Source organism: Acytostelium subglobosum, assembly GCF_000787575.1.
Source record: "Acytostelium subglobosum LB1 DNA, scaffold: scaffold3, whole genome shotgun sequence".
Classification (NCBI taxonomy): Eukaryota; Evosea; class Eumycetozoa; order Acytosteliales; family Acytosteliaceae; genus Acytostelium; species Acytostelium subglobosum.
Window position 1 is genome coordinate 904348 of NW_012236529.1, and position 27735 is coordinate 932082.

General features: G+C 43.4%; 16 protein-coding genes across 16 annotated transcripts; 8 read left to right on the forward strand and 8 right to left on the reverse strand.

Annotated features, from left to right (window-relative positions):
• Positions 1 to 73: 73 nt before the first annotated feature.
• Positions 74 to 1851, reverse strand: SAMD00019534_018450 (hypothetical protein; the record flags this gene model as incomplete). The annotated part of the gene is made up of 2 exons (XM_012902436.1): positions 74 to 1748; positions 1835 to 1851. 2 exons carry the CDS (start codon positions 1849 to 1851, stop codon positions 74 to 76), a joined length of 1692 nt encoding a protein of 563 aa, XP_012757890.1.
• Positions 1852 to 2319: 468 nt separating this feature from the next.
• SAMD00019534_018460 (hypothetical protein) lies at positions 2320 to 3022 on the forward strand (the record flags this gene model as incomplete). Its single annotated transcript, XM_012902437.1, has 2 exons — positions 2320 to 2589; positions 2681 to 3022. Coding segments are annotated over 2 exons (612 nt in total), but the record flags the coding sequence as incomplete, so codon positions are not given.
• Positions 3023 to 3073: 51 nt separating this feature from the next.
• SAMD00019534_018470 (hypothetical protein) lies at positions 3074 to 4296 on the reverse strand (the record flags this gene model as incomplete). The annotated part of the gene is made up of 2 exons (XM_012902438.1): positions 3074 to 3768; positions 3975 to 4296. 2 exons carry the CDS (start codon positions 4294 to 4296, stop codon positions 3074 to 3076), a joined length of 1017 nt encoding a protein of 338 aa, XP_012757892.1.
• Positions 4297 to 4938: 642 nt separating this feature from the next.
• SAMD00019534_018480 (hypothetical protein) lies at positions 4939 to 5765 on the reverse strand (the record flags this gene model as incomplete). The annotated part of the gene is made up of 3 exons (XM_012902439.1): positions 4939 to 5031; positions 5277 to 5525; positions 5652 to 5765. 3 exons carry the CDS (start codon positions 5763 to 5765, stop codon positions 4939 to 4941), a joined length of 456 nt encoding a protein of 151 aa, XP_012757893.1.
• Positions 5766 to 6342: 577 nt separating this feature from the next.
• SAMD00019534_018490 (hypothetical protein) lies at positions 6343 to 6600 on the forward strand (the record flags this gene model as incomplete). Its single annotated transcript, XM_012902440.1, has 1 exon — positions 6343 to 6600. A coding segment is annotated over one exon (258 nt), but the record flags the coding sequence as incomplete, so codon positions are not given.
• Positions 6601 to 7410: 810 nt separating this feature from the next.
• On the forward strand, positions 7411 to 7866 carry SAMD00019534_018500 (hypothetical protein; the record flags this gene model as incomplete). The annotated part of the gene is made up of 2 exons (XM_012902441.1): positions 7411 to 7587; positions 7720 to 7866. The coding sequence occupies 2 exons, from the start codon at positions 7411 to 7413 to the stop codon at positions 7864 to 7866; spliced, it is 324 nt and encodes a 107-aa protein (XP_012757895.1).
• A 127-nt stretch (positions 7867 to 7993) lies between these two features.
• SAMD00019534_018510 (hypothetical protein) lies at positions 7994 to 8588 on the reverse strand (the record flags this gene model as incomplete). The annotated part of the gene is made up of 2 exons (XM_012902442.1): positions 7994 to 8215; positions 8283 to 8588. Coding segments are annotated over 2 exons (528 nt in total), but the record flags the coding sequence as incomplete, so codon positions are not given.
• Positions 8589 to 9668: 1080 nt separating this feature from the next.
• SAMD00019534_018520 (hypothetical protein) lies at positions 9669 to 10793 on the forward strand (the record flags this gene model as incomplete). Its single annotated transcript, XM_012902443.1, has 2 exons — positions 9669 to 10438; positions 10508 to 10793. Coding segments are annotated over 2 exons (1056 nt in total), but the record flags the coding sequence as incomplete, so codon positions are not given.
• Positions 10794 to 10986: 193 nt separating this feature from the next.
• SAMD00019534_018530 (hypothetical protein) lies at positions 10987 to 12333 on the reverse strand (the record flags this gene model as incomplete). Its single annotated transcript, XM_012902444.1, has 1 exon — positions 10987 to 12333. The coding sequence occupies one exon, from the start codon at positions 12331 to 12333 to the stop codon at positions 10987 to 10989; it is 1347 nt and encodes a 448-aa protein (XP_012757898.1).
• Positions 12334 to 12828: 495 nt separating this feature from the next.
• SAMD00019534_018540 (hypothetical protein) lies at positions 12829 to 13231 on the reverse strand (the record flags this gene model as incomplete). The annotated part of the gene is made up of 2 exons (XM_012902445.1): positions 12829 to 12851; positions 12946 to 13231. The coding sequence occupies 2 exons, from the start codon at positions 13229 to 13231 to the stop codon at positions 12829 to 12831; spliced, it is 309 nt and encodes a 102-aa protein (XP_012757899.1).
• Positions 13089 to 15785, forward strand: SAMD00019534_018550 (hypothetical protein; the record flags this gene model as incomplete). The annotated part of the gene is made up of 3 exons (XM_012902446.1): positions 13089 to 13431; positions 13501 to 13778; positions 13845 to 15785. 3 exons carry the CDS (start codon positions 13089 to 13091, stop codon positions 15783 to 15785), a joined length of 2562 nt encoding a protein of 853 aa, XP_012757900.1.
• Positions 15786 to 16216: 431 nt separating this feature from the next.
• On the forward strand, positions 16217 to 17990 carry SAMD00019534_018560 (hypothetical protein; the record flags this gene model as incomplete). Its single annotated transcript, XM_012902447.1, has 3 exons — positions 16217 to 16285; positions 16369 to 16849; positions 16948 to 17990. The coding sequence occupies 3 exons, from the start codon at positions 16217 to 16219 to the stop codon at positions 17988 to 17990; spliced, it is 1593 nt and encodes a 530-aa protein (XP_012757901.1).
• Positions 17991 to 19476: 1486 nt separating this feature from the next.
• SAMD00019534_018570 (hypothetical protein) lies at positions 19477 to 21942 on the forward strand (the record flags this gene model as incomplete). Its single annotated transcript, XM_012902448.1, has 2 exons — positions 19477 to 21710; positions 21801 to 21942. 2 exons carry the CDS (start codon positions 19477 to 19479, stop codon positions 21940 to 21942), a joined length of 2376 nt encoding a protein of 791 aa, XP_012757902.1.
• Positions 21943 to 22524: 582 nt separating this feature from the next.
• Positions 22525 to 25220, forward strand: SAMD00019534_018580 (hypothetical protein; the record flags this gene model as incomplete). Its single annotated transcript, XM_012902449.1, has 2 exons — positions 22525 to 24201; positions 24273 to 25220. 2 exons carry the CDS (start codon positions 22525 to 22527, stop codon positions 25218 to 25220), a joined length of 2625 nt encoding a protein of 874 aa, XP_012757903.1.
• Positions 25221 to 25352: 132 nt separating this feature from the next.
• On the reverse strand, positions 25353 to 26707 carry SAMD00019534_018590 (hypothetical protein; the record flags this gene model as incomplete). The annotated part of the gene is made up of 3 exons (XM_012902450.1): positions 25353 to 25391; positions 25460 to 26587; positions 26663 to 26707. The coding sequence occupies 3 exons, from the start codon at positions 26705 to 26707 to the stop codon at positions 25353 to 25355; spliced, it is 1212 nt and encodes a 403-aa protein (XP_012757904.1).
• Positions 26708 to 27272: 565 nt separating this feature from the next.
• Positions 27273 to 27522, reverse strand: SAMD00019534_018600 (hypothetical protein; the record flags this gene model as incomplete). The annotated part of the gene is made up of 2 exons (XM_012902451.1): positions 27273 to 27431; positions 27496 to 27522. The coding sequence occupies 2 exons, from the start codon at positions 27520 to 27522 to the stop codon at positions 27273 to 27275; spliced, it is 186 nt and encodes a 61-aa protein (XP_012757905.1).
• Between the last annotated feature and the right edge of the window lie 213 nt (positions 27523 to 27735).

A 27735-nucleotide genomic window follows, 5' to 3' on the forward strand; every position in this document is an offset into this window, starting at 1 on the left:
GGAAATGAGGTCCCTCATGACAACGTTGGTTCTTTAGCACTTTAGTGGAAACCGAAGTATTAAGGTGATGCACCTATTCCTCCACCATTGGTTCATCTTCAACAATGGATGTCTGTGATTGTTGCTCGCTGGATTGTAGTGGCTCGCGAGGCGGGGAGTCGTCGAGAATGTTGACGTCCTCATTTGGAGAATCAGTGTTGCCCGGTGTAGTTGATGTTGGCGCCTCTCCAATATCAATGTGCTCCTCCTGCATCGATGGTGATGACTCTGTCGAGACCTTATGCTTCATCTGAGGGTTCTGATGCTGCTGCTGTTGTTGAGTGTGTTGCAGTTGTTGTAGAGAATTGATAAAGTCCAACAACAATGGCAACACCTTTTCGTTGAGCCTGGGACCAGCCTTCTCTAGGATTGACTTGGACATCATCAGTATATCCTCGTTCAACTTTGAATTGTCATTTACAAATGCTTGGCCATCGGTGAATGTGAACAGTCGCTGAGTGAATGTCTGCAGGTCTCGCTGACTCATTCGTGCCTGGCTCTCTTGAAGGTAGCGCAGCAGTTGCTTCTGTACAAATGGGAGATGCTTGTATTTGAGCAAAAAGTCCTCGATGACCACGGTTGACATCTTGGCATCCTTGACACACAGCACCTGCGTCACCAACGATTGAATGAATGAGTGGTCGGCCGTGGCAACGTGTGGGGCCTGGGCCGAGATGAACTTTAGGTACTTGTCCACGGTTGTCGTATCACGCTCATTGACTCTCTTTGCAATGTAGCCACACATAATCTTCTGGCATACAGAGTTCTTGTTGAAGAGTGTGGTCAGATTGGCATCGACCTCCTCTTCAGTATCGGTGGGCTGGTCGGTGCCCTGTCTGGATAAGTCGTCGAGTATCTGACTGGCAAGTATTGGATAGAAGCTGGCCATGACTGGCTTCTTGATGTGTGGCATGACATAGTGCTCATCGCGAAGCATCATGTGTGCCTTGTACGATAGTGTGATCAGCAATGTGATGTACTTGATGTTCTCGTCGTCCTTGGGTATCTGCTTCTTCTGGACCACATTGACCAGATGTCTAAGAACGTTTCGAACAAGACAGTGTGTGGCGAATGGATTGGCAAAGACCATGGCCACGTCGGAGAGCATCTTGCCAGGTGCCAGCGAAGCAAAGTATGATTGTATCTCGCGTACACGTCGTGTGTCCACGGTATCCTCACGCATACAGGCATCGACGCACCAAGCAAAACTGTGCACACAGTCTTGATCGTAGACGATGGCCAAGTTGGCATCGTGCAGCCACATCAAAAGGTCGGCGCGAAGTGTGCAGAATGCCGGGTTTCCACTGTGTTGATAAAGCTCCTTGATGTAGTCCACGGCCATTGTATAGAGTTGGAATGATTTGCCAACTAACTCGGCAATCTCCTGCAGCACAGCATTGCCCTCACGTCTCTTTGACGGCAGGAGTAGTGTTTCAACGAGCAGCTCGTTGAGATCTTGTAGCAGGTATGGATCTTCAACATACTGATGCATGAGAGGTAGCAGCTTCTCTCTAAACAACTGTTCATTGATCAACCATATTTGACGCTTGACCTCCAGTGGACACTGTTCATACAGTTCCGGTGTCTCTGACAACTTCTTCAAGAATCTAAATGGCACATCTTGCATCAACTGCATCACCTTCATAGGTATTGATTTGAGCTCTTCAAAGCCAATATAAGGGAAGGACTTGTCAAGAAGTGCTTCAAGTCTAATTGATTGATTGAGTGAGTGAATGAGTGAGGGGATGCCTCATCAGATAGATCATAGTTACTCTTGACCTGATAGAGTATGTACTTTGGCCACGACATCATTGCGAAGACTTTGTAACAGTGATTGATAAAGTGAGCTTCGTGTGAGTTGATGAAGATCAAGTAGTTGCAACACTGGATCGACTGAGGGCAGTGTTGGTTGGTTGGTAGGTTGGTTGTTTTGGTAAGTAAACTTATCCATCAATCAATCAATCAATCAGATTGAAGCAGGAAGTGAATGATACTTATAATTCTGTTTACTCAGACCATGTTGTTGTTGAAACTCATGAATGAATGGTATTGGTTGAGTTGTCTGACTGAGTGATGTTAATATCTTCTCAGCGCCAAGGTCACCAATCAAGTATTCATCCATTCTCTATCTCTATATCTCTCTTTAGAGTGAAGTTGAAGTTGAATGAATGTGTTTGCGCGCGAACTCTCAGTTTCAAATCACTTCATTGACATCAACATCAACATCAACATATACATATGTTAGTAAATAGAGGTATTTATAGATACTTCTACCCAACTTTAAAGAACTACTATAATTATAACAGTAACAACAAGTTGTTCTTTTCAACTATGTCTACGATGTCAAGTGGAAACAAAGCTGATAGATTGGTATGGGTGGACTTGGAGATGACAGGTCTTGACATTGCCAACGATTGCATTATGGAGATGGCCTGTATCGTAACAGACGAGCACTTGAACATAATTGAGAAGGGTCCTGACTTGGTCGTACATCTGAGTGATGACACACTCAACAAGATGAATGATTGGTGTACAAAGCATCATGGTGAGGTATGAGTTTGATTGATTGATTCATTGATTGAATGAAAGATATGAATGATATGAATGAATGGCTAACGACAACGACGATCATCATCTTAAGTCTGGCCTCACTGAGAAGTGTAGACAATCAAAACTATCAATCAAGGATGTCGAGAAACAGATGGTGGACTTCATCGCCAAACATGTGGAGAAGGGAAAGTGTCCACTGGCAGGCAACACAGTACATGAGGACAAGAAGTTCTTGTTGAAAGAGATGCCAGCCTTTGTCAATATGTTACATTACCGCATTGTGGACGTGTCCACTGTCAAGGAGTTGACAAGAAGATGGTACCCTGACATATTTGCCAAAGCACCTCCCAAGAGATATCTACACCGCAGCCTTGCCGACATAGAAGACAGCATTGAAGAGCTTCAATACTATCGCGCTACCGTATTCAAATGAATGATCATAGTCATTCATTCTTTCATTCAATAGATTCATTCATTAGGTTCTTTACAACGATGGTTTGGTACCGATGGTGAATGCTGAGCTGGTGCCATTCTGCTTTGGGGCGCCATAGAGCTCAACCAAGTGAAGGTAGTTCTTCAGGACAATGTCGCTTCCAAATCCTGCACGATCTAGGTATAGGTTGGGCGTGGTAGTGAATGAGCGGAACTCGCCAATTGGTGCACTCATCATGTAGAGCATCTTCATCTCTGGTGTGGTCGCGGGCGGGATAGGCTCGACAGTCTGGATCAAGATCTTGGATCCAGGCGCGCTCATTGAGCTGACTGTCTTGAGCAGGACATCGATCTCATCCTCGCTGAGATACATGAGCAGACCCTCGGCGAGCCAGAAGGATGGCTTGGTTGGATCGTAGCCGCTGGCCACCAACTGCTTGGTCCACTGCTCGGCGAAGCGGAGATCAGCCGACACGTGGCAGTTCTTGGCTTTGGAGCGAGGAGTGATGTGTTTGGAAATGGTCTTGGTGAGCATGTTGGTCTTGTACTCGATGACCTGTGGAGTGTCCACCTCGAACACTGTTATTTCCTGATCAAATTCCAGTCTCAGTGCACGCATGTCCATTCCAGCTCCAATCACAACAATCTGTTTGATCGTCTTCTGATTCTCCATTACAACATCATCAATGTACTTTGTTCTCAAGAATATCTTGTCCGCAGTTGAAGGTGTACCTGTGAAGTAGCAGGCTATGGTTAGGCGGGAGTTTGAGAGGGCAAGGGTTGAGGGAGAGGGTTGAGGCAAGTGTTGAGGACAAGACCGAATGTTGATTGATTGAGTGTTCCAGAGTGATTGGGATAGTCCCCAAAGGGTGATTTAGTGAATGGAATAGTTCCGGTGATTGATCAAAATGATTGATTGAATGAATGAATGATCAGTCAAGAACAACACATACCCATGAAGTTCCAGGGATAGGATGGTGAGCTTGTCTCAAACACTTTGATGAGATCATCGGCAGAGGTGACATGACTCAATCCCGTGGCTTGTAACTTGTTCCTGACGATTGGATGCTCGAATAGTGTGGGCAGCGCGTTGTTCAATGCCTTGACAGAGTTGACAACCAGTTCTTTGGCCTCGGGTGTAGTACATAAGAAGTAGGCATAAGGATCGTAGATGATACAGGACAATGGCACGTTTGAATCGACCAATGTATCATCAAAGAATGAAGCATACTCCTTCACGGCATTGATCTGAGCTTCAATGCCAGACTTAATCATCTCCCTATAAAACCTATTAGTGGCCATCATCCTGAATGCTGCCACATAAATAGATGTCCTTGCAACTCCATGATTGACTTTGCCATCATTATTATTTGTTAAGTTATCCATTATTTGTTTGTTTGTTATGTATTATTATTATGTGATTGATTGATGATGGAACTGAACTGAACTCAATTAAGTAAGTATTGATGAATGTGTCGTACATCATTCTTCCCCTCCTTTGATGATAGTTGAACAGTCCGAGACCTTGTGACTATCTGTAAGGGGCACTAAGCCAAAAACAGATTGGTCCAATCAAGGCCCTAGCACCAATCCAATCAACAACTTAAATGATTCGCCAAAAGATATTGGACCTGTTCAACCTTACTTTCGACATTGTCGACACTGTCTATCGACAATATCGGAAGTAATACATCATCACGATTCGCACCCTATATATACATATATTCATTGCTGTGATTGGTTCATCTTGGGTTTGGAAGAATGTTGGGATTTGAATAGCATTCGAACGACACCACTCGATTGAATGAATGATTGAATGAATGTATGAATGAATAATCGAGAATAGCAAGCTATGCTATGGCTAATAAATGATGGTTTTTGGGGTTTAAGTTTGATCAAGCTTCATTCCTACAATGTTTATTTTCTCTTGTTGGCAACCTGCTTCTTGGTGCGGGCAACGTTGGCAGCCTTGACCATCTTTCTGACCTCGAGAGCAACCTTGTGGTTGACCTATTGTTTAATTGATGAATTGGAATGATTAGATTAATGTTCGACTTGTTGATGCGCGGTGATGGCGGTGATGTGTATGTTGATGTTGTCGCTGAATCATCAATGTCTTCCTGCGATCGCATAAAGTGTTCGTAGATGATTGAACTGCTGTTGTTGATCAAGTCTGTCGCGACAGAACCAGTCTATTCTACACCTGTATATCGCTTAAATGTGATGAGACGAGGATGATGATGACTGATACTTACGACCTTCTTGGCAATGCGGGCCTTGAAACGCTCGAAATCGGTGGCAGAGGTCTTCTTCTCGGCGGCAGCGACGGCCTTGACGAGACGGAGACCGCTGATCTTGTTGTCGAGGTCGGCAGCCTTGATAGCCTTGTTGAGAGTACCAGTACGGGCACCTCTCAAGATGTTGAGCTTCAACTTGGACAAAGAGATCCACTTCAAGTTGATGACGTGACGTGGGACACCAGTGGATGGACCGTGAACCAAGACCTATTTGATTGATCGCGATAAGATGTTGATTGATTAGCTAAACTGTCGACACTATATGTTTCAACCTGTATCGTCATCTGTATCCTCCTGTAATCGCGTTCGCAGACGATGATTGATTGATCATACTCTGTTTTGATCGAGGACATCGAGGATGATGGCAGTCTTGTTTCTGAAGGCGCCGAAGTTGATGAAGACGACGCGTCCAATCTCAACGAACAAAGTGTACTTGCTGACCAACATTGTGTGATTGTATTAGGGATAGCCGGGGAATGGGTAAACTATGGCACTTTCAAACTCGTTAGTGATATCGTCAATCCACGCAACCTAGGGTATCTGGCGCGAACCTGCCAACACCCCAGCATCCAGCTGCAGGACACCTCTCTCTCGCTCAGCACTTCATAAATTAATTTAAATTCAATAAAAATAAAAGTTTGGATAAAGTAACGATACACCTAGGTATCGATTAATTCTTTTTGAAGGGAGTGGGTGCGAGTTAAGAAAGTGCACTTTGTTGTGTGTTTGTGTGTTTGTTTGATTCGTGAATGAAGGGTGAGTGAGGGATGATGATCATTTGTCTTGAAGCAGACTCTCATTTTTATCATTATTCATTTACGACACATTTACATTATATACATTTGTATGTAGTACTATTTGAATCAGTGCAAATCATTGATATTGGACATCACTAACACAGGATTTACAACATCTCCGACATATTTCGAAATCACAATCAATCAATCAAATGATGAATACAATGATAATGATGAACGAATGAATGAATTAATGAATGAATTAATGAATGATATATACAGATTAAGATGACTCTTGTTCTCCCAGCCCTCATCAAGTCACAGCTTGCCAAGGATATTGGCTATGGTCTCATTATTGGAACCATCCCAGGTCTCTACTTCAAGTTTGGTTACTGCAGAAACTACATCAACAGAAGAGAGGAGTACTATGCCGCTCTCGACAAGCAGCCAATCGACGACGCCAACATCTAAACGGTGCGACACATACTTTTCCCCCATCTGCTGTCTCTCTGTTGTGTAACAACAATATAATACAAAAAAAGATATAGGCGCTACATGCGGATGATTGATCGATCATTCATTATTCATGGAATCAGCTCGCAGCACAGACATCAAACCAAACAACATTCTATAAATACACCAATACATCACAATCATACTTTCGAAATTTATTGTTGGATCATCAGTGCGATCAAAATAACTCCGTCGATCAATCAAGTTGGCATCACATGAAACATTATCACTTTCCGAAAGATAGGTTCATAGTGATGATAATGATCAATCGAATTCCAGCACAACATTAGTTAAGATGTCAATTCATTTATTTATTCATCATACTTGTTTGATTGAATGATAGATTGATTGACAGGCTGGTAACTATCCTTGATCATTTATCCTACCCTGGGTCGTGTCACACGAATGTGATTGAGTGTGTGAGGGTGTGTGAGACAGGAGTAAGTGTTTGCTGGGGTAGGACCAGGATGAAAAAAAAAAGTTGAATCAGATTTCTGTTATTTATTTATTTTTAATTAGTTGTTTTGACACAGACACGAACCCCCCACCTCTCAGACACTCTCTCACTCAATGAATGATATCTAAGTGTTGAGTACTTCATTCATTCAGCGCTTACAATAGATAAATATACATTCATAAACGAAGTGTTCTTATTGTCATAGGTATTGTATATTGTATATATCAATTCAGGTGACATAGTGTGACATCATGTGGTTCTAACATTATCATCCAACCAATCAATCAAACTCAATCAATCAATCAATCAATCACGACAACTTTAGTTTACTTGTATAATCTAGGATCTTTTTATAACACATATATATAATATAATATAATATACAATGTCAGACGACGGAATTAAGCAATTGTTGGATGCTGAGAGGATGGCTCAGGAGACCATCGCCAAGGCCAGACAGGACAGAAATCAAAAGTTGAAGCAGGCTCAACAGGAGGCCGAGAAGGACATCAAGCTGTTCAAGGAGTCAAAGGAGAAGGAGTTCAGAGATTACGAGTCAAAGGTTGGTCATCATCATCATCATTCAATTACGACACATTATATTGTTCGAGGACAACCGCAACAACATTAGGATCAGGACGAATGATGAAACTAACACTCAATGATCATCCATAATGTCATCATCAAATTATAGTTCCTTGGTCAATCATCTGCTACCTCTGCAGATCTCGCTGAGGGAGTCAACAGAGACATCGATATCATCCGCACAAAGACCGCCCAACACAAGGCTGAGGTAGTCGAGATGCTGTTGAAGTACACCACCGAAGTGCACCTCGACTAAGTAAAGAGTGCGCTCATCACTATATGCACTCAATCACTTGGCACTATCAACCCTTACATAAATAAACCACCCTTATAACCTATTATTCTAATCAATGTATTAGTAGTACTATGTATATGTCGCAAGTTTATTTGTAGACAACTCTGTCGTGAGCAATGTAGTTCTCCTTGGACTGGATGTAATGGATGCCAATGATCTCTGCTTCACACTCGGCACAGGTCAGATACTTGTACTCGGACTTGACGTCTCTGGAGAAGGCGATGTTCTCAAACTGGAACATATCCGGCAGGAACCACATATACTTCAGTAGTTGTGCGCTATCACTTCCCTTTGCATTGAGGAGTGCGATCTACATCATATCATTGTGTTGTTAGAGCGCTTGTCTACATACATCACAATCACATCATTACACTTACATCTTTCTCTACCAGTGTAGCATTGTTTGGGATGATAACGGTGCAGTCACATAGTCTGCAGTGAATAGTCTTGGCCAGCTTCTTTGTGGTGTCATCAGCGATGCCTGCAGCAGGTGCAGCCTCATCCTTTCTGACAATGTTGAAGTTTGAAGCATCGGCAAAGGCATTGTCAACGTTTGGATTCTTGTGAATGTCCTCAATTGGGATACCCTCTACCTCATTTGTCTGATCAATGTTTGTAGTATTCTCTTGTTGCTCACTCAGCTTCTGATCTTGTTGCTCATCCATTGAATGTTGTTGTTTAGGTTATGATTAGAGATATATTTAATGGTTCTCTCTTTGTGAATGAATAAATATATGTATTGTAAATATGTTTGTTTGTTTGGTATCACTCAATTTAAGCCAGCTGGCAACGCATTTGATTCATTTCTTCTTTGTTTGAGATAATAGAATCTAATTCAAACAAATAAGTTGAATTCATTGAAGTCATATTGATATATTGGTATCATATATGTAGTGTATGACTACTACTGTATACTATCCATTCATTCAATGATTATTTGTTTCAACAAATAATATTCGTTGAATCAAAGGTGATTTTGAAATAAGGTCCAAAGGGTAATATCTATCTTCCACTTGGCAATTGGTCCTTGGAATGATATTATATGTTCCAAGAGTTAATGCAGGATCATATACAACTTACAAATTGTGAACATCAATGGTGTAAAGTTGAATAACATTCCTGTCGCCGGTCATGCTTGGAATAGTTAACAAATAATTATCTCTTTGTCACTCATCATACACACACAAACACCACACAATGATTGATTGTGTTGCATCAATGAATGATGAGGTAGTGTTTGAACAATGAAAGGTGTTGATGATGATGGTAGTGGTAGTGGTGTACTAAGCAGTATCTATTAGATACTTACTGACTTTGTCAATCATACACATATATGGTCTGACTGAGGGTGTGAATGAGTGAATTATTATTATTATTAAGGTTGCTTTGACTATTTGAAGAAATAAGGCAGTGTCATTGAACACCCTTTATGTCATTAGTACCTATTGTTAAATATCCGTGTACATACACATAATATTATCCATAGCTCATTGTCAATCTAGTGGAGTGGAGTGGACGTCGTGTGATTAATTGATTGAGTGATTTGGTGATCAACCAATTGACAACTCAATCAGACCGTGTGTCTGCTCAACTCGTTTTCCTTTTCAGGACACATCAAACCATCCCAATCCAGGACAACAAGTATAAATTAACTCAATTAATCACAATCCATTCCATCATCATCATCAACTACAACAACATCAACTTTAACTCAAACATTTATAATATTAATATTACAACAATCTTATAAATAATAAGAATAATACAAATATAAAATGACAAATGATAATAACAAGAATATATTGGTCACTGGAGGTGCTGGGTACATTGGTAGTCACACAGTCGTTGAAATGATTCAAGCCGGTTATACACCAATTGTCATTGACAATCTGTCAAACTCATCAGTTGAGTCATTGAGACGCGTCCAACTAATCACTGGTCACGAAGTCGAATTCCATGAGATTGACCTGATGGATGAGCAAGCCCTGACGAACCTGTTCCAAACCAGAACCATCAACATGGTTGTCCACTTTGCCGGCCTGAAATCAGTCAGTGAGTCAGTGTCCAAGCCACTAAAGTACTATGACAACAACATTACTGGTACACTCATCTTGCTCAAGGTGATGGAGAGGTTCAACGTCAAGAACATCGTATTCTCATCAAGTGCCAATGTCTATGGAGCTGCCCAGAAGGTTCCAATCACAGAGGATCTCCCACATGGAGCCACCAACCCGTATGGAAAGACCAAGATGTTCATTGAGGCCATCCTCCAAGACACATGTGCCAGTGATCCAGAGTGGAACTGTATTCTGTTGAGATACTTCAATCCAGTTGGCGCTCATCCTTCTGGTTTGATTGGAGAGGACCCAAGAGATATCCCCAACAATCTGGTTCCATACATCACTCAGACCGCCATTGGTCGCAGAAAGGTCTTGTCTGTGTTTGGAGGCGACTATGAAACTGAGGATGGAACTGGAGTCCGCGATTACATCCATGTTGTTGATCTTGCCAAAGGACACATTGCTGCTCTAGGGTATGTGCACAAAATCCATTCAATCAAACAAACGTCGACATATTACTAATTGTACTCACTCAACTCTAGACATCTTTACACCAAGCCAGGATGTGATGCTTTCAACCTTGGAACTGGTCGTGGTTACTCTGTTCTTGAGATGGTGGAGGCAATCAGGAGGGCATCGGGCCGCGAGGTTCCATACCAGATCGTCGACAGACGTCCAGGTGACGTTGGTGTCTCCTACGCTGATCCAAGCAAGGCCCTAGAGGTGTTGGGTTGGAAGGCCAACTACAACCAGCTTGACATGTGTGAGCATGCCTGGAAGTGGCAGTCACAGAATCCAAACGGCTACGACATTACAGCCGTCGAGAGAGCATAAACTTACATGATTGGGAGAGGGTAGTAGTAGGAAACAAGTAATATTAAATGAATAAAGGGCACCTGTACCCTTGTACGGGACAGGGTCCGGTTAGAGATAAGCATCATCATCACTGTGATTGGTACTCTGCTCGCGCTTGTACCAACACGACTACTACTTCTACTATATATTATTATATCTTGCTTAGTCAGGGGACACTGGATATACGATCGATTGATGTGAGCAGGCCAGAGATATTCTGAAGTGTCTCAACACCGCGCATCAGTCCCTTGAGTTGTACGTCGGCATCGGCTGCAGCCTGGTGCAACATGGCTGACACCATACGACCCTTCTCCTTGGCGTCCTGCAGGCGATGGCGGAGTTCTTGCGAGTCGACACTGTGTCCACTGGCCTTGAGCATTGCATTCTCGTGTTTGAGCTGCTCGACCAATGCCTCAGCCTTTTGCGCTCGCTTCTTGGTCTCGAGCAGGTTTGCTTCGACACCTGCGATCATCTCCTCCATCATGGCCGTCTCCTTAGCCTCCTTGATCTTGAAGTCCTCGATTGCGCGCTCAGTCGCTGCCAGCTTTAGCTCGCAGGCCTCCTTCTCGGTGGCCAGCTTGTTCGATTTGACCTTGAGCTGCTTGACGTATGTCTTGTATTGGTTGTTCTCCTGCTGTAGCTTCTCCATTTGTTGTCGCAGATTGTCCATCTCTTCGTTCATCTTTACATTGTTGTTGGCCGCGGCTGTCGTGCCGATTGTTGCATCGATTGACTTTGTCAACTGTGCCTGATTGTGAATCTGTGGCACCAATGTGGCTGGAAGTGTTGTGCTCGCGTTGCTGTTTGGTGTAATTAGATTGAGGCTGTTTGGCAGGTTCAGAGGAGATGTTGTTGGCGGACTGTTAACATTGGCGACGGCTGGGGAGATGGGAGTGAGTCGGTCATCATCAATGAGTGTCTCTTCCAGCTTGACATTGTCCTCAAACAGTTGATTCAATCGTTTTGATGAGGACTGAGTACTTGTTGATGGAGACGACACCTTTGGTAGAGTCTGTGTTTGAGGTTGTTGTTGTTGAATCGGTTGTTGTTGTATTGGTTGAGACTGTTGCTTGGTCGCGCTACTCTTTGGTGTTTGTGTTGGGAGAGGTGTTGTTGTTGTTGGGATTGATGGTGCTACTGAAGGTGCAGTGACTGTAGTTGGTGGCTTGGATATCTTGGTAGTAGTGCCACGTGGACGTAATGATGAATGATCGTCATCATCATCGTCGTCCTCCTCTTCATCATCATCGTCATCCTCCTCATCATCATCATCATCATCATCAAACAGGTTTGGATTGAAATTAGCTCCATGTTTCTTCTTTGTTGCTCCACTACCTCCACCTCCGCCACCTCCTCCACTACTACTATTTGGTATAGTATTGAATACTGGTAGTTGTGCAGATGGAGAAGTTACAATATGAGGAGTAGATGGTGTTACAGGTGCTGCTTGTTGTTGATCTGGTGAAGACGATTCCACATAAGTAAAGAAAGAGAATGGGTTCTTCTTTGACATTATTATTATTATTATTATTATTAGTACAATATATGAGGTAGTGATAGTTATAGAGATAATAGATATTTATATATATATAATTACAAAGACAAGTTTGATTGAATGACTGAATGAATGAATGGACTCGTAGATTTGTCAAAGAGTGCGAGATACAATGTGATTCAAATAACACTAGTATTGAGGTTTGGGTTGTTTTTCAAACTGAATCGTCCCCACACAACAATAACAACATCAACTTCCTTCAAAGTTCAATCTCCAAGCATTCATTCATTTGACAGTCACTCACTCATTCTCAACAACACAGACCATACCCTATGAACGCAAAGACATAATAATCAATCATTGTCTTGTTATTACTTGTACTATAATACACATACATCATACATACTACTTAAATATATCATTTATAAACACCTTGTTTGATGATCAACTGATTAAACTCGTGTTGACATCAATACATACATCCACTCACATCATCATCATCATCCAACAACTTCACTTGTACATATACAAACCAACTATATACGACACATACATATATATATATATACATTAGATAGTGAATATAGCGAAGATAACATACAGACGAGACAAGCACACAGACAGACATACAGACAGGGAGTTGGTGTAATATGAAGAGTAGCAAAAAGATATATAGTTTCTGGAATAATATAGGTGGAGCACCGGCTGGCAACGGAGTGTCTCCAAACGGTGGCGCATCACCGGCGACAGCCTCGCCACCAAACTCAAAACATATGATACAGAGCGAGGGTCCGATGTTTGGCGTGCCGCTCAATGAGCTGTTCAAACGCAACTCCACGTACAATGATGTGCCGTGTCTGGTCAACCACGTCACGGCAAACATCAGAGCCAATGGCGGATTGGCACTGGAGGGCATCTTCCGTGTGCCCGGCTCCAACCCCGATATCATACAACTCAAAAAGATGTACAACGAAGGAAAGATCACATCGCGCAACGAGCTCAGCGATCTCTTCTCCGATCTCCACACACAGGCTTCACTATTGAAGCTATTCATTCGTGAGCTGCCCGACTCATTGCTGACCTTCTCACTCTATGAATCGTTTGTTCAATCACACAGTATGTAGTCGCGCAAGATGCATGATGTTGAACGTTACATCACTAACTCACTCATGACACATAATCCAGAAAGCAAAGATAGACTGGGCAGAGTAAGCTCGATCAGGGTATTGCTGAATCAACTGCCATTGGCACATTACTCTTTGTTGAAGCATTTGACATGCCTGCTGCGAGACATTGCCAATCAATCGATGATAAACAAGATGACGGCATCAAACCTGGCCATTGTGTTTGGTCCAACCGTCATGCGTCCACAACACGAAGACACTGTCAAGATGATCGAAGATGCCAAGCACGTCAATGGAGTGTTCTTCCTCATACTCGAGGAGTTTGACTACTTGTTCCATGTAAGTATGCCTGCTGGGTCGCAGGGATGGAACCGGCCAACTACTAACCTCAATCAATCAATCTAGAATGCCGAGTTCCCTTCATTCATTATGAGCGCGACTTTAAATACACAGATATCACCAAGCTTGGTGGCCAAGCTTGCGGGCAAGGAGTCATCGCCCCACTCCAAGAGGAATGCGATGAAGTTCACAAGTGGCAGCGCTCCATTCAGTCTGGAGACTGAGTCCAATCAGATGGTTACAAATGGCGGTCAGCATCAGCATCAACATGTACTCTCCCCTCCAACTGCCACCGGTGGGGCACCCTACGATGATTTCTTGTCAGCGATGGCCCTCCGCTCTCCACCAACTTTGCCATCCCATTCATCACAACCTGGTGTCGTTGGTGGCCAGGACACACTATCGTCTCCACCACTTATGCCAACACTACTACCGACAACACCAACTCAAACAACACATAGTGCTAGTATCTCACCGCCTCGCTCACCAAGATACACCAGGTTCCGACAACAGTTGGGCATCAACAACATTGGAGTCAATGGTGGCAACAACAATGGCAATGGCGGAGGCGACAACAGTTCCCACAGTTCGCACAGCTCGCACTCACACAGCAGCGGCGGCGGAGGCAGTGGCTCGCGATTCTCCATTCTTGTACCACAACTGAACAACAACATGGCCTCTTCGCCAAGATCAAGCAGCTACATATCACCCAGCCTGCTACCACTGCCGCCTTCTTCGCCCAGGAACTCAATCAGTCTGGACGACAATGCAGAGCTGATGCGATTGCTCATCAACAAGACATGCTCGGTGCTGTTTGACCGCGAGATGCCAATCACAGACTCGTTCGAGATTGCCAGAGGCGAGGAGTTCTTTTTGGCCACGCCACAAGGCAGCTCCTCCTCTTCAAACCCTCCGGCATCGCCACGCAACACAGCGCCATCATCGCCACGCTATCATGCCAGAGGAGGAGGCAACGACTCTTCATCGTCCTCACCACAGCTGCGTTCATTGCTAAAGTCACAGCTGTTGAACAACCTCACAACAACATTCATACTACAACAAGACTCACCTCTAGGTGGTGGCGACCAACAGCAACAACAACATCTCCTGCCTACACCAATAATGAAGCAGCCACAACAACAACAACAACCAACATCACCAAGCGCAAAGACAACAACAACATCAACATCACAATCAATGTTATCACCAAGGAGTGGATCAAGTTCAGGAAACACATCACCGATGAGCTCATCAAAGAAGGTGGTGCTGATGAATCAGATTGAACAAGGTCCCCTGGAGCTGGCCTGGTCACACTTGTTACAGATACGCAGGGATGCCGGACGTCCATCCGACCTGCAGTTGATGAGCGCTCTGGAGCTCTGCGATGAGAAGTCGTCGATCAAGAAGGAGTTGCGAGAGTTTGATCTAGGCTTCAAGCGACAGAATGGTCATCTGCCCAAGAAGAATGACAAGGAGATAATGCGACCACTGTATCAACGATATCGCGAGGTGAAGGCTATGATCGATCAGTTGCCAACATCACCAAAGTCAGCGCATCATCATCTATCAAAGTCCACCAGCAACAATGATCCAAACAACAGCACATCACCATCTCCTTCACCAACAACAACTACAACAACGAACAACAATAGCAACAACAATAAGATTGATCAATCATCACCAATGTCATTATCAACCAGTGGCAACAATAGTGCAGCGGCGGCGGCAGCAGCGGCAGCCAACGAGAGGGAGATAGAGGAGTCACTGCGGCAATTATCACCCAATGTACTACAAGAGCGACAGTCCAGACTGAAACATGAGAAGCGCACACTTCAGATGGACCTCCACCGATATCAGACAGACTTTACCAAGAAGCATGGTCGACGTGTACAATTCCTGGACGATCGACTTCCTGTCCAAAAGGAATACGAGCGCTACAAGCATCTAAAGATCGAACTAACCATCATTGATAAGTTATTGCTCACTAATAATATTATGAGTGAGTGAGTGATAACTTCATCATGGTATGTATGGTCAATCAAATCAAACCATTCATCCAAACAACATGTCAATAATAATAACAACATCAATAATATTAATAACTACTAATTAGTTATGTTATAACATTACAATTACAATTTATGAGTTGAAGGGGCCCAACACCAAATGCCGAGGACTTGTCTTCAATCCAAGAGAGTGTGGGGTGAAGTTGTCTTGGAACCTTCAGATATGCATGTTATCGTGAGGTGTGGGTGTACTTTATGCCAATTCAATTCATTGGGTGTGTGACACAAGCAAAGAGATACTTTGCAACACACCATTCATTCATTCAACCTACACAAGCAACACACACACATAATCAATCAATCAATCATACATAGAACTAAGATATATATATATAATAATTGTACTTATAATAACAACAAAAGAATACAATAATGTCAAACTACAACAGTAACTTATTGTTCAACACTCAGATCACCTATGAAGACAACAATTCAACATTTGTAGGTATCGAGCGAAGCATATAGATATTCAAACATATACTCATACTCCAAATGAATGAATGAATGAATGAATGAATGAATAGGTCGCAGAACCAATCGATGAACCATACACTGAACAGACACCAGTGGTCATTCAACAGAAGATATCATCTGGAGTGTCTGATTACCCAGAGGTGCAGACTCAGTACGCATCACATAGTATGCCAGTGTCTCAGACATCGATTGGCCAACCGACACCACATAATTCAATGTCATTCGATAGTCTGAAGGGCATTCCAGGCGGCCTGACCGACTTTAAGGACAAGAGAACGTCGGTCGTGCTCAGCAGCACAAGGAATCAGTCCAAGGACATCACCGTGAGAGAGCCTGAGAAGGTTGGTGATGGTGTCGGATCATACGTCACCTACAAGGTGTACACAATCGATATCTTGGCCGATCGACCAGACTACAAGAAGGAGAACACTGTCGTGCGTAGATACTCTGACTTTGAATGGCTCAGAAACTCACTCAAGGAGACCAGAAGAGGCATTGCCATCCCAACTCTTCCAGAGAAGGCTGTTCTAAGTATGTTGTCTTGGATGTTGTATCATTATCATTCACCTGATCACTCACTCACTCACTCGCTCACACTCACCTGATCAATCAATCATTCAAACAAATAGACAAGTTCAACAAGGAGTTCCTTGAGATTAGAAGAAGAGAGTTGGAGAAGTTCTTGAACAGGATTGCAGAGAATGATGCTTTGATGCACTCTAATGAGCTTACTATATTCTTGGAAGGCTCTGATGAGAAGTTGGCCGCAGCCAGGAACACAAGACCAGTGGTCGAGTCAGCTGATGGCACGCCAGTGCAACAGGAGACCAAGACATTCGGAAAGATCTCCTCATTCTTTGGAAGTGCCGCATCGGCCGTCAGCAACATGACCAGCGTGCACTCGGTCAAGGAGGTCGACCCATGGTTCGATGACAAGAAGATCTACATTGTCCAGTTGGACAACAACCTGCGCCGCCTCACTGACAATGTCTCCAACGTCATCAGGAAGCGTCGCGAGCTCGCTCAGGCTATGGGTGACTTTAGCTCGGCCGGTCTGACCTTCTCCTCGGGCGAGATCTCTCAATCACAGGACGTTGCCAACAGCTTCCAGCGCATCACACAGGTCGAGTCCACAGTCAAGTCCAGCATGGATGAGCTGAGCAATTCAGAGGCCAACTTCTTTGAGGATGGCATGATCGATTATATTAGAGTGCTCAACTCGATCAAGGAGCTGTTGAATGAGCGTCTGGACGCGTTGCTCAACTTCCAGAACTGGGAGCGCAAGGTGGAGAGCGCCCGCGAGAAATTCGAGAAGCTCAAGGCGGTCAATGCCTTCAAGAAGGACTCAGCACAGAAGGAGTACGAGGACTATCAGAAGAAGCTGGCCGATGCCAAGCAGGAGTTTGAGCGTGTAAGCGCCACCACCAAGGTGGAGCTTCAGCGCTTCGATAACAAGCGCAACTACGAACTCAAGAGAATCGTGAACTTTGTAATTCGTCTCAACTTGGAGCACTACCTCAAGGCGGCCGACTGCTGGAGAGAGTACTACTCGGAGCAAAATCAAGACATAGCATTCGACACCAACAAGGCATCCTGGGGTATCACTCCAGGCAACCTGGCTGCATCCTCTGCCGCCTCTGCTGCTGACAAAAACACAAACCCCAAGCAATAGTCATCATCATATACGTTGATTGATTTCACCATCCATGTCGTTATATATTATTATTATTAATTAAATCGATCCAAACTCAAATTTAATCTTGTTTATCCACAATTTACGTTATCTTTCCAGACTTTTAATCGATTATTTTAAAGAAAATGATTTGACATGATCCATACAAAAGAGTACAGGCACCATTACAATAACAATATTAAATTTAGATCAATCAATCATTTAATCATAACTCTCCTCTCCCTAAATACTTTTGGAATAATTTTATTATTATTATTTTTGTAAGAATAATAAACCTTCTTTTAAAATCATTCCAAAATATTTTATTGAAAATAGTTTCTTTCATAAAAATCGATTAATTTAAGTAAATGATCATTTTGGAGATATAGTTGATGTAGTTCTCTTGTCAAACTGAGGATTTCTCTATGGTATAATTCCAATTTCGTATTAAATATAACGTAAGCTTCAGGACCGAGCTCTTTTTCAGAGCTCATCTTATTATTTAGTCGGACCATTTCTTCTTGAATTTTATTGATGGCACCTTCATACTTGAGAATCTCTATCTTAATCTTAATGATTTCTATTAATTCACTTTCATCTATAACTTCGGATTGACTCTCTTCCATTTGGCAAGAAGTTAAAGAAACCAAAACTACAATTAGAATTATCATCACAACTATTCTAGACATTATTATTTTGTTTAATAACTAGATTCTAACTGTAGGAGGATAAATTGAATGAATAAATGAAACATTAATGATGAGTATATATATCGGAAACCGGTTTCCGGAGGGAATTATATAATTGATTGTAAGATAATCACCAAAAAGCTTTTCTACAATTTTTGTTAAAATGTGTGGAAGAGAAGATGAATTGTGATAGTTCTCCATGGAGATTGACGTTTGGAAATAGATGGGTGTTGCCTAACTACATTAAGTACGAAAGTGATGTCATTCAGTATAGACATATTCTACTCAAACTATCATTAAATCTATCAATCAATCAATCAACAACCAGACAATCTATCAATCAAAAACAGCTCTATTTATAAATAGAGTGACTAGTCTACGACGTGGCGATCGCTACTCAATCGTCATCATCATTATGTTTCCATTTCTTGCGTGTTTGAGATGGAGAAAATCAAAGAGTTGTGGTGATTCATTCGAGTGATTGTGAGTGTGTGGTGTGCTTGTGCCGTTGCACAAAGCCATCTGGTTATTGCCAAAGTCGGCAGAGCCTAGCGGGACAAACCTTGACACCCCTCTTTAGAAGGAAGCCATCAACCACATCATTCTTACACTATTCCCCTCTCTCTCTCTCTTTCATTATCCATAACTAACAAACTAATAACTTGTACAAAAATAACAAACAATCCTTTGACTTGAAGGCCTCCACTCCACTTTGGACTACTACTTGACTTGACTTGACTTGACTCATTCATTCAATTCATCATTGCTATCTCTGACAATTGACATAATAACTTACAATGGATAACCTTGGTGCACTACTGAGTAATAACATGACGTCGCAAGACTTGACAATGCTCATCAATCAATTGTTGAGTCAACAACAACTTCAACAACAACAATCGCAACAACTACTTCAACAACATCAACAACATCATCAATATCAACAACAACAACAACAACATCATCAAATAATGCAAGAGCCACAAGAACAAGAACAAGAACTACACTATGACTCAATGCAACAACAGCAGAGTAACTTTGATAATACATTGTTCTCTGTTGATGGAGGCGTGGCTCAATGGCCAACTTCACTTATGAGTGAGGATATGCTGTCGGCGGTCACCGGACATTCTGACCTGATCGAGCAACACCAGTCCCAGTTCAAGATGAGACTGAGGAGTAGTGTCGATGATTTGTCCGACTCGGACGTCCAGCTCCTTATGCTACAGGAGCAGAACTCCTTCCTCAAGTCTATCCTCGACGGTTCCAATGGTGGGCTATCAAACTGTGGTGGAGGTGGTAATGGTGATGGCGGTGGCGGTGGCGGTGGCGTCAATATCCAGCCAACAATGAGACAGGCCCAAACAGCCTCATTTGAACCGATACCTGAGTCACTTTATATCCCTCCACCACAACAAGCACAACAACAGCCACAGGCTACACTACATCAACCTGTTGTCGCTGTTGCTGCTGCTGCTGCTGCACCACAACCTCTTCCTCCTCCCCAAACATCTCAGGTGATTGAGCGTCCACCTCATCCATCTGATGTTGTACTCTTTGAAACTATGCATCAACAAACATTGCCCTATCAATCAATCAGCAAGCTTCAATATGAGACTGCATGTCTTGCTCAAGAGTTGGAGCAACAAATACAACAAATACAACAACAAAATCAACATCAACGACAACAGCAACAACAACAACAACAACAATCACATCAACAACACCAAGTGCCTGCTCAACAGCATGGACATCAAATCCAACAACAACAACAACAACATAATGAGATTGTGATCGACTCATCTCCCTCCACATCATCCTCCTCATCATCAAACGACAACTCACCAGCAATCAATCAATCAAAGCAATCACATCAACATCAACAATCACACCAACAACAATCACATCAATCCCAACAACATTCAGCACCAAAGACCAAGTGTAAAAGTATCCAGAGCAAGGATTACCGCCAGCGCAAGAAGGATCACATCTCAGTGATTGAGCAAAAGCTCAAGGAGCTATCGATGGAGAACCAGCGATTGAAACAGGAGAACATGACCATGAAGAATGTGTCCTTGGCCGACATGATGCGCCCGGATGACTTCCACCAAGCCACACTCGACTTCCAGGCGCTCCTGGTGAAGCTGGCCCAGAACGTCATCAACAACAACAACTGCAGCGACAAGTCCATCGAGTACCTGTTGCAGTTCTTTGAGTTCTCGTCCAAGCTACGGTCCACTGTTGTCGAGCGCGACATTGAAAAGGTGATCAATCCGACAATCCAGGCCAAGCTCTACTACCTCGGCTATCGGCCATCGGCCGAGATCTCTGTGATATGTGGCAACCCGATGGTGACGACCATGTGGTGGCCCAGCTTCATGGATCAGGTGGGAATCAATGAGCAACAGCGCAATGTGATCGAGTCATTATGGAAACACTACGCCAAGATACAGGCCGAGTTGAAGGATGAGCGCGATCAACTGGACGAGGAGATTAAGAAGATGATACCCATTGCCAAGAGGACACGAGAGTTTGATCCTAACCTCTTCAACAATGGATATGGACTCTATCAGCAACAGCCCCCACTGCAGACACTCCCATCAATCACATTGGACATTGTTGGCAACAGTGTCAGTGCCAACACCAAGCCTGCGCAGGCCAATCAACCGTATGGCTTGCCCAATCGCCAGGCGCCCGTGCCAGGCAAGGCACCTCCACACGACAGCGACCGAGCAACATTGACCGTGGCTCAGGTGTTGGAGTTTTGTGAGAAGCTCGAACGCATGAGGATGAACTTTATCCGACACAGACAGAACATCTGCTACGTGGACATGGCCATCACCAAGATATTGACACCCATTCAGAATGCCAAGCTCATTCTTCAGGTGCACAAGACACCGTTTATGGACATTGCACTGGTGGATCAGATCACAATGGTGTGGGGCAAGCTCTACGAGTCGCCAGACTCAATATCCAATCTCATTCCAAAGTCTGACTATAATGGTGTCGATGCAAAGTTCAACATTTTGGAGTATATTGTAAACAGTAACAACAACAATGATCACATTGATTGTGATCAGGACAATTGTAATACCAATACTACGATGACCAACAACAACAGCAACAGTGATCATCAGTATGATAAGCTAAAGTCAGTGTACGAGACACTCTATCAATCATTCTCAACACTTGAGCCATTGAAGTCACAGGTCATCAACAACACTTCATCATCATCCTCAACATTGGACAAGTCATCAGACTAATCAATCGAACAATCAATCAATCATTGGATGGACTTGTAAATAACACGCGCGCATTATTATTATTAATAAACTATTTATCACTACCTTCTAAGTCCTTTGGGAGACTTCCAATTCGAATTGGAAAGGACTGGCTGGTCCATCAATCAATCAGTCTCGTCAGTTGTCCAAATCGATGATGGTTCTTGCCCCCATAACTCGTCGTGTTCATTTGTTTCGCGATAAATTGTTTGGTGAACCCAGGGTATGGTGGTGGGGACCAGACTAGGCTTGTCGCTACAAACGCGCAAGATGAACTTGTTGGGAATCACATTTAAGTGGGGGTTAGTCATCCTAGTGTGTGGTTATCACTTGTACTTGTATTTGGTTACATTCACTCAAACACTTACAGACGCACACATTGCAATAGGTACATGTATAAGCATTAGTTAATTTGAATTGTATCTCTTTATCTCTCCATCTCTATATAACTATACAGGTATCTTATTATTAATATATATATATATATATATATTTAGTGAACAAGCGAACGAGTTAGTGATGGTCACAAGGATCACACACCTTTAGATAGATAGACAGTTAAACATGGATCATTACTTCAATTTCTTATCACCTCAATCATCATCAACGTCATCATCATCATTGTCGTCGGGTAATGGAACAGCAACGAGTAATCACCTGGCACAACAATATACTGTAGAGGAGTTCAACTCAATCACTGCTCTCATTCAGAATGCAAATCAACAGTTATTGCAACAACATCAGCAACAACAACAATTGATACTACAACAACAGCAACAACAACATCAACAACAACATGCATCAATGTCCTCAAATTGGGATATGACCCTTAACAACAACAACAACAACAACAACAATATTGTACATTCAACTCCAACACCGATGCCATGGCAGCAACAGCAACAACCAATAACATTCAATCAACAACAACCAGTTTACACTGGTGAGATGGCATCGTTAATGCAAACACAACATGAGAGCTTCAAACAAAAGTTGTCAGAGTATGAGAATCTATACCTGTCCGATGATCAGATACAGTTCCTATTCCTTCAGCAACAAAGGTCGGTGCTGCAACAGATCCTCGATTCGACCAATGCCAATGGAAATGTCAATGTTGCTCCTCTCAACAATGTCAACAATGTCAATTCAATGGTATCCACACCAACACCTTCATACCAACCGCAACAACAACCTCAACAACAACAACTCCAACTTCACCATCAGCAACATCAACAACTTACACAACAACAACTTCAACCACAATTACATCCACCACTCCAGCAACAGCAACAACATCAACATATTCAATCACCAATACTATCAACTCAACAACAACAATGTAGTGCGCCATATGTACAGACTACTACAAACACTACCAACGTATTACCTCTACCACAACATGTTCAATCGCCACCAAACCTTCAATCACCTCAGCAATCTGTTCATAGTCCAATACATCAAGTGCCTCAAGTGATCACACCACCCGTCTCAAGCCCAGCCACAACATCAGGCTCAGCTCCAAGTCATCAACCTGTTCAACTCCAGTTCCATATGAACGTCTTGAACTCGCACATGCATCAACAAACCATCCAGCAACAAGTCAACAACAATATACCATCATCGATCCAGATTCAGCCTCATCCTCATCCTCAGTCGCCTCATCCTCAGCCTCAACCTCAGCCTCAGCCACAACAGCTACAGCTCCAACAGCAACATCAACACCAGCTGCAACTGCAACAACAATCACAACTTAGCCACCAACAGCAGGACGAACTATTCCAGTCCCAGGTGCAGGCACTTCAGCAGAAGCTTGTGAGTGATGGTGTTAGCAGCCCTGCCTCGCAGGAGTCACACATGGATGAGAATGGTTGTTCATCAAAGAAACCAAAGTCCGGCCAATCAAGCAAAGAGTATCGAAAGAAGAAGAAGGAGCATACACAGATCATTGAGGACAGAGTAAAACAACTAGTCGATGAGAATCAACGACTGCGAGTGGAGAATGAGAGTATGAAGAAAGTCACGGTCGCTGAGATCATGAAGCCAGACGACTTCCACAATGTACTCATAGAGGTTCAGCACCTCCTTGTCAAGCTGGCCGAGAAGGTTGTCAGTGGCACCACCAACTCTAATGACAACGATAGGATAGTAGATCAGCTGATACAGTTCTCTCAATTCTCCCAACAACTTAGATCAACAATCGTCGAGAGAGAGATCATCAAGATCATCCATCCCTTCACGCAGGTATGAATGTGATGTGACTGACCAGCCGATCAATCAGAGTTCGACTAACATGTACATTTCACTTAATATAGGGTAAGCTTGCAGTTATGGGATACAAGGCCAACGTGGAGTATTCAGCCATTTGTGGCAAGCCTGTTGTATCGGCACATTGGTGGCCAGACTTTGCCGAAGAGTCTTTTATGAGCGATGAACAACGTATGACAGCCGAATCACTCTATCAACAGTACCTCACCATTTTTAACGAATTGAAGGAGGAGCGAATGGCTTTGGAGACAGAGATCAGGGAGAAATACCTTCGCGAGTTCTCCTTTGGATACAATCGTTGGAGCGAGACCAATTATCCAGCACAAACTGGTGGAGATGACAATTGGACATTCCCACCTGGTGCCTACCCACCGGGCAACCCAATGGACAACACGAGCACTGGCTGTGGTGGCAGCATCACCAACAACAACAGCAATGGCGCAGACTCCAACAAGCATCATCAGTACAATCCCTATCCCCATAGCCACGGCCATCATTTATCAATGCACATCAATGGCCCACTTGCCAGCAAGATCCCCGCCGTGTTGGACTTTACTAGACTTCTCGAACGCCTCAAGATGAACTTTATCAAGCATCGAATGAACATCTGCGACATTGACCAGCGTCTTCACAAGATCCTCACACCAATGCAGATAGCACGACTCATTGTACGACAGCACAGCGTGTCCTTCTACGACGTGACACTTGTGGATGCCGTGACCAAGGTGTGGACGACGCTGCATAGTGCCAATCCCGCCGACCCAACTGTACAGAAACTGCTGCCAAACGAACAGGGTCGCTTCCAATTCTTTGACAGCGTGATGCGCGACCGATCGATACAGCACAAAGCCGAGACACTGAAGGAGATATACGAACATCTCTATCACAACATATCGGGGCTCACACCGCCCAACCCTACGGCGCCATCGCCAATGTCATCTTCGTCGTCTACAAACGACAGCTCGCCCAGATCAGACGAAGCCAATAAACCATGATGATATATTATATATACATATACATCCTACGTCCTAACCTTTATCATCATCTTAATCGGTGAAGGGATTGATTTATATAACTTAAGAGAAGTACTACTTGTACATATATGTTTGGAGCGAGCTCATGTTCGGTTAGCTCTCTCTTTCTTTCTCTAGCAACTTCTCGCCAGACTATGTGAATGGATGATGGATGAATGTTAGTATGTCGTGCCTACTTCAGGAAATACCCTAATACATACCTTCTTGCCAATGGTGATTGGCTTCACTTCTGAAGCTTGAACAATCCTGCTTATTCTTTGTAACTCTTCATCCAACTGTGAACCAAGTTGATCGACTTGGTCAAACATTGACTTGCTCAAGTCGGCACTGATTTGAGGTGGTCCCCAGAGAGGCGCCAGCTTACCAGTGGCCTTTTGTTGTACGTCCTGCTGCAGTCGACAGAGCAGATGCTGGTGGCTCTCCAACTGTTCGCGCAACTCCATCAGATGAGTGAGCATGGCCTTGTTCTCCAGGTCCATTACGACTCTCTCCAATGCCATTCGCTCGTATCGCTCAGTCTTTAGCTCTTCGTTATACATATTCAACTGGTCCTCGAGTTGGAAGATCTTTGAGATTGCCTCTCGCTCGATGCCTGCCACCTCGACGACCTTGTCCTTAAGCTCGTCCATCTCTGACTTGTTTGCTTTCTTTCTGCCCTCATAGGCGTTGTAAAAGAGTGATGTGTAGAGCATGAGTGTGCGCTCGTCGGCCGTGCCTGCGGCAACGTCCTCAGCGTCCAGCAGCTTGGGGATGTTCAAGTTCTTCTCGGCAAAGTCAAAGACGGCGGCAAGCTTGGCGATGCTGTCCAGACCGGCCAGACCAGCCAGTGCATCGTTAGAGTCAGCCAGCTTCTCAGCCATCGACAAGAAGGCGGCGCCATCTCTAAAGCCGGTCTTGAACTGTGTAATGTTGAAGCCTGTCATGTTGGAGCACCACTTGAGCAGGTTCTCCTCAGCCTCACGCTCTGTTGGGTCTCTGTCGGGCAAGGCGCTGGAGCCATCGTCGCGGATCATTGATATTCTGAAGCGACGATAGAGTGTCCAAAGGAATCCAAATATCATCTTCTTGTTGCCATCGTAAAAGTCCTCTGGGCCTACGCCGCGTGGCTTGAGGCCAAGATCGACCTCGAGGAATCGCATACCAATGTGAAGGTTCTGAATCTTATTGATCTTGTCCTTTGGTTCTGGGTTGTACTTGTGCTTGCACTTCTTCTGACTCAGCAACTCCAAGAACTGAATGAATGCCACTCCATCACTCAAGTCTGTTCCTACATCATCCACTCTCTTGCCTACCTTTGCCAACAATGAGTTGACCCAATTTGTGAAGGCCTAATATAATGTATTGTATGAGTATGTTTGTTCAATGTACACCATTCATTGATGTAATAGTCCATCCTATCCTACCTTCTCCTGAGCCTCCTCCCATTTCCTTGCATTATTAGATGACATTTATAAGTTTGTTTTTGTACCCAACTGGTTATTGTACAATCAATTGGTTGATTCCTGTTTGTTTGATATTTAATAAATAGATATTATTATATACTTTATATAATTAAGATGTCTTGTTGTTGATCCAATTGATATGATGTGATGAATGAATGAAGGATCAAACGTTTGAGACCAAAGTCAATGACAAAAGTGGGGGAGGTGGTGTGTACGTTAGTGTGTGAGTGTGTTTGATCGATGTTGCCTCGATCTTGATGTTGTTTGATTGTGTGTGTGTGTATAATTAAATAAATAACTGCCTTGTTGATTGATTGAATGATTGAGAGAATGTACACACAAAACCCTTGCGTAATAGTCAGTGGAATGATAAAAATAACAACGATAATAATAATAATAAACAAATAAATGTGGGATGGTGATGCATCTCAAACACATCAGGGAAAAGGTGGATGACTCGGTTGGACGATTCATTGAATTTGATGTTTTGGGCACAAGACTTCCTGACCTTACAAATTTGATCAACAAGTGGCATGTTTGATAGTGAGGGTGTGTCTGTCATCTGCTTCTGTCACCAGTGATAGGGCAACTGAGGGTCACGCATCTTCCCTTCCTTCTTCTTCTTGGAGGAACTACTTTTTGGGAATGATCTTCTAGTCCTGAATGTAAAAGGCATTGGGTCTCTAAGTTCAATTACAAAGTCCAACTTGTCCTTGTTGAGAACACAGTACTAATGTGTTTGAACAAGAATGGAGTTAGATGTGATGAGTTAGGATTGACCTTCAACAACTTACATGACCAACTGATAGATCAGCATCCATTTCCAATCCTTCATAAGCCAATCTAGTATGATTCTCTTCAATTTGTAATGCCTTTGCTACACTGGTTATCAAATGTCTAACAGGTGTTCTTGGTCTCACCTTCAAGTGTAGTCTATTATGCTCATCCTATTCCAATCAATCGAATTAGTCTTTGATTGATTGATTGATTGATTGATTGATTGATTGATTGATTGATTGAATGGTAGGTACTTA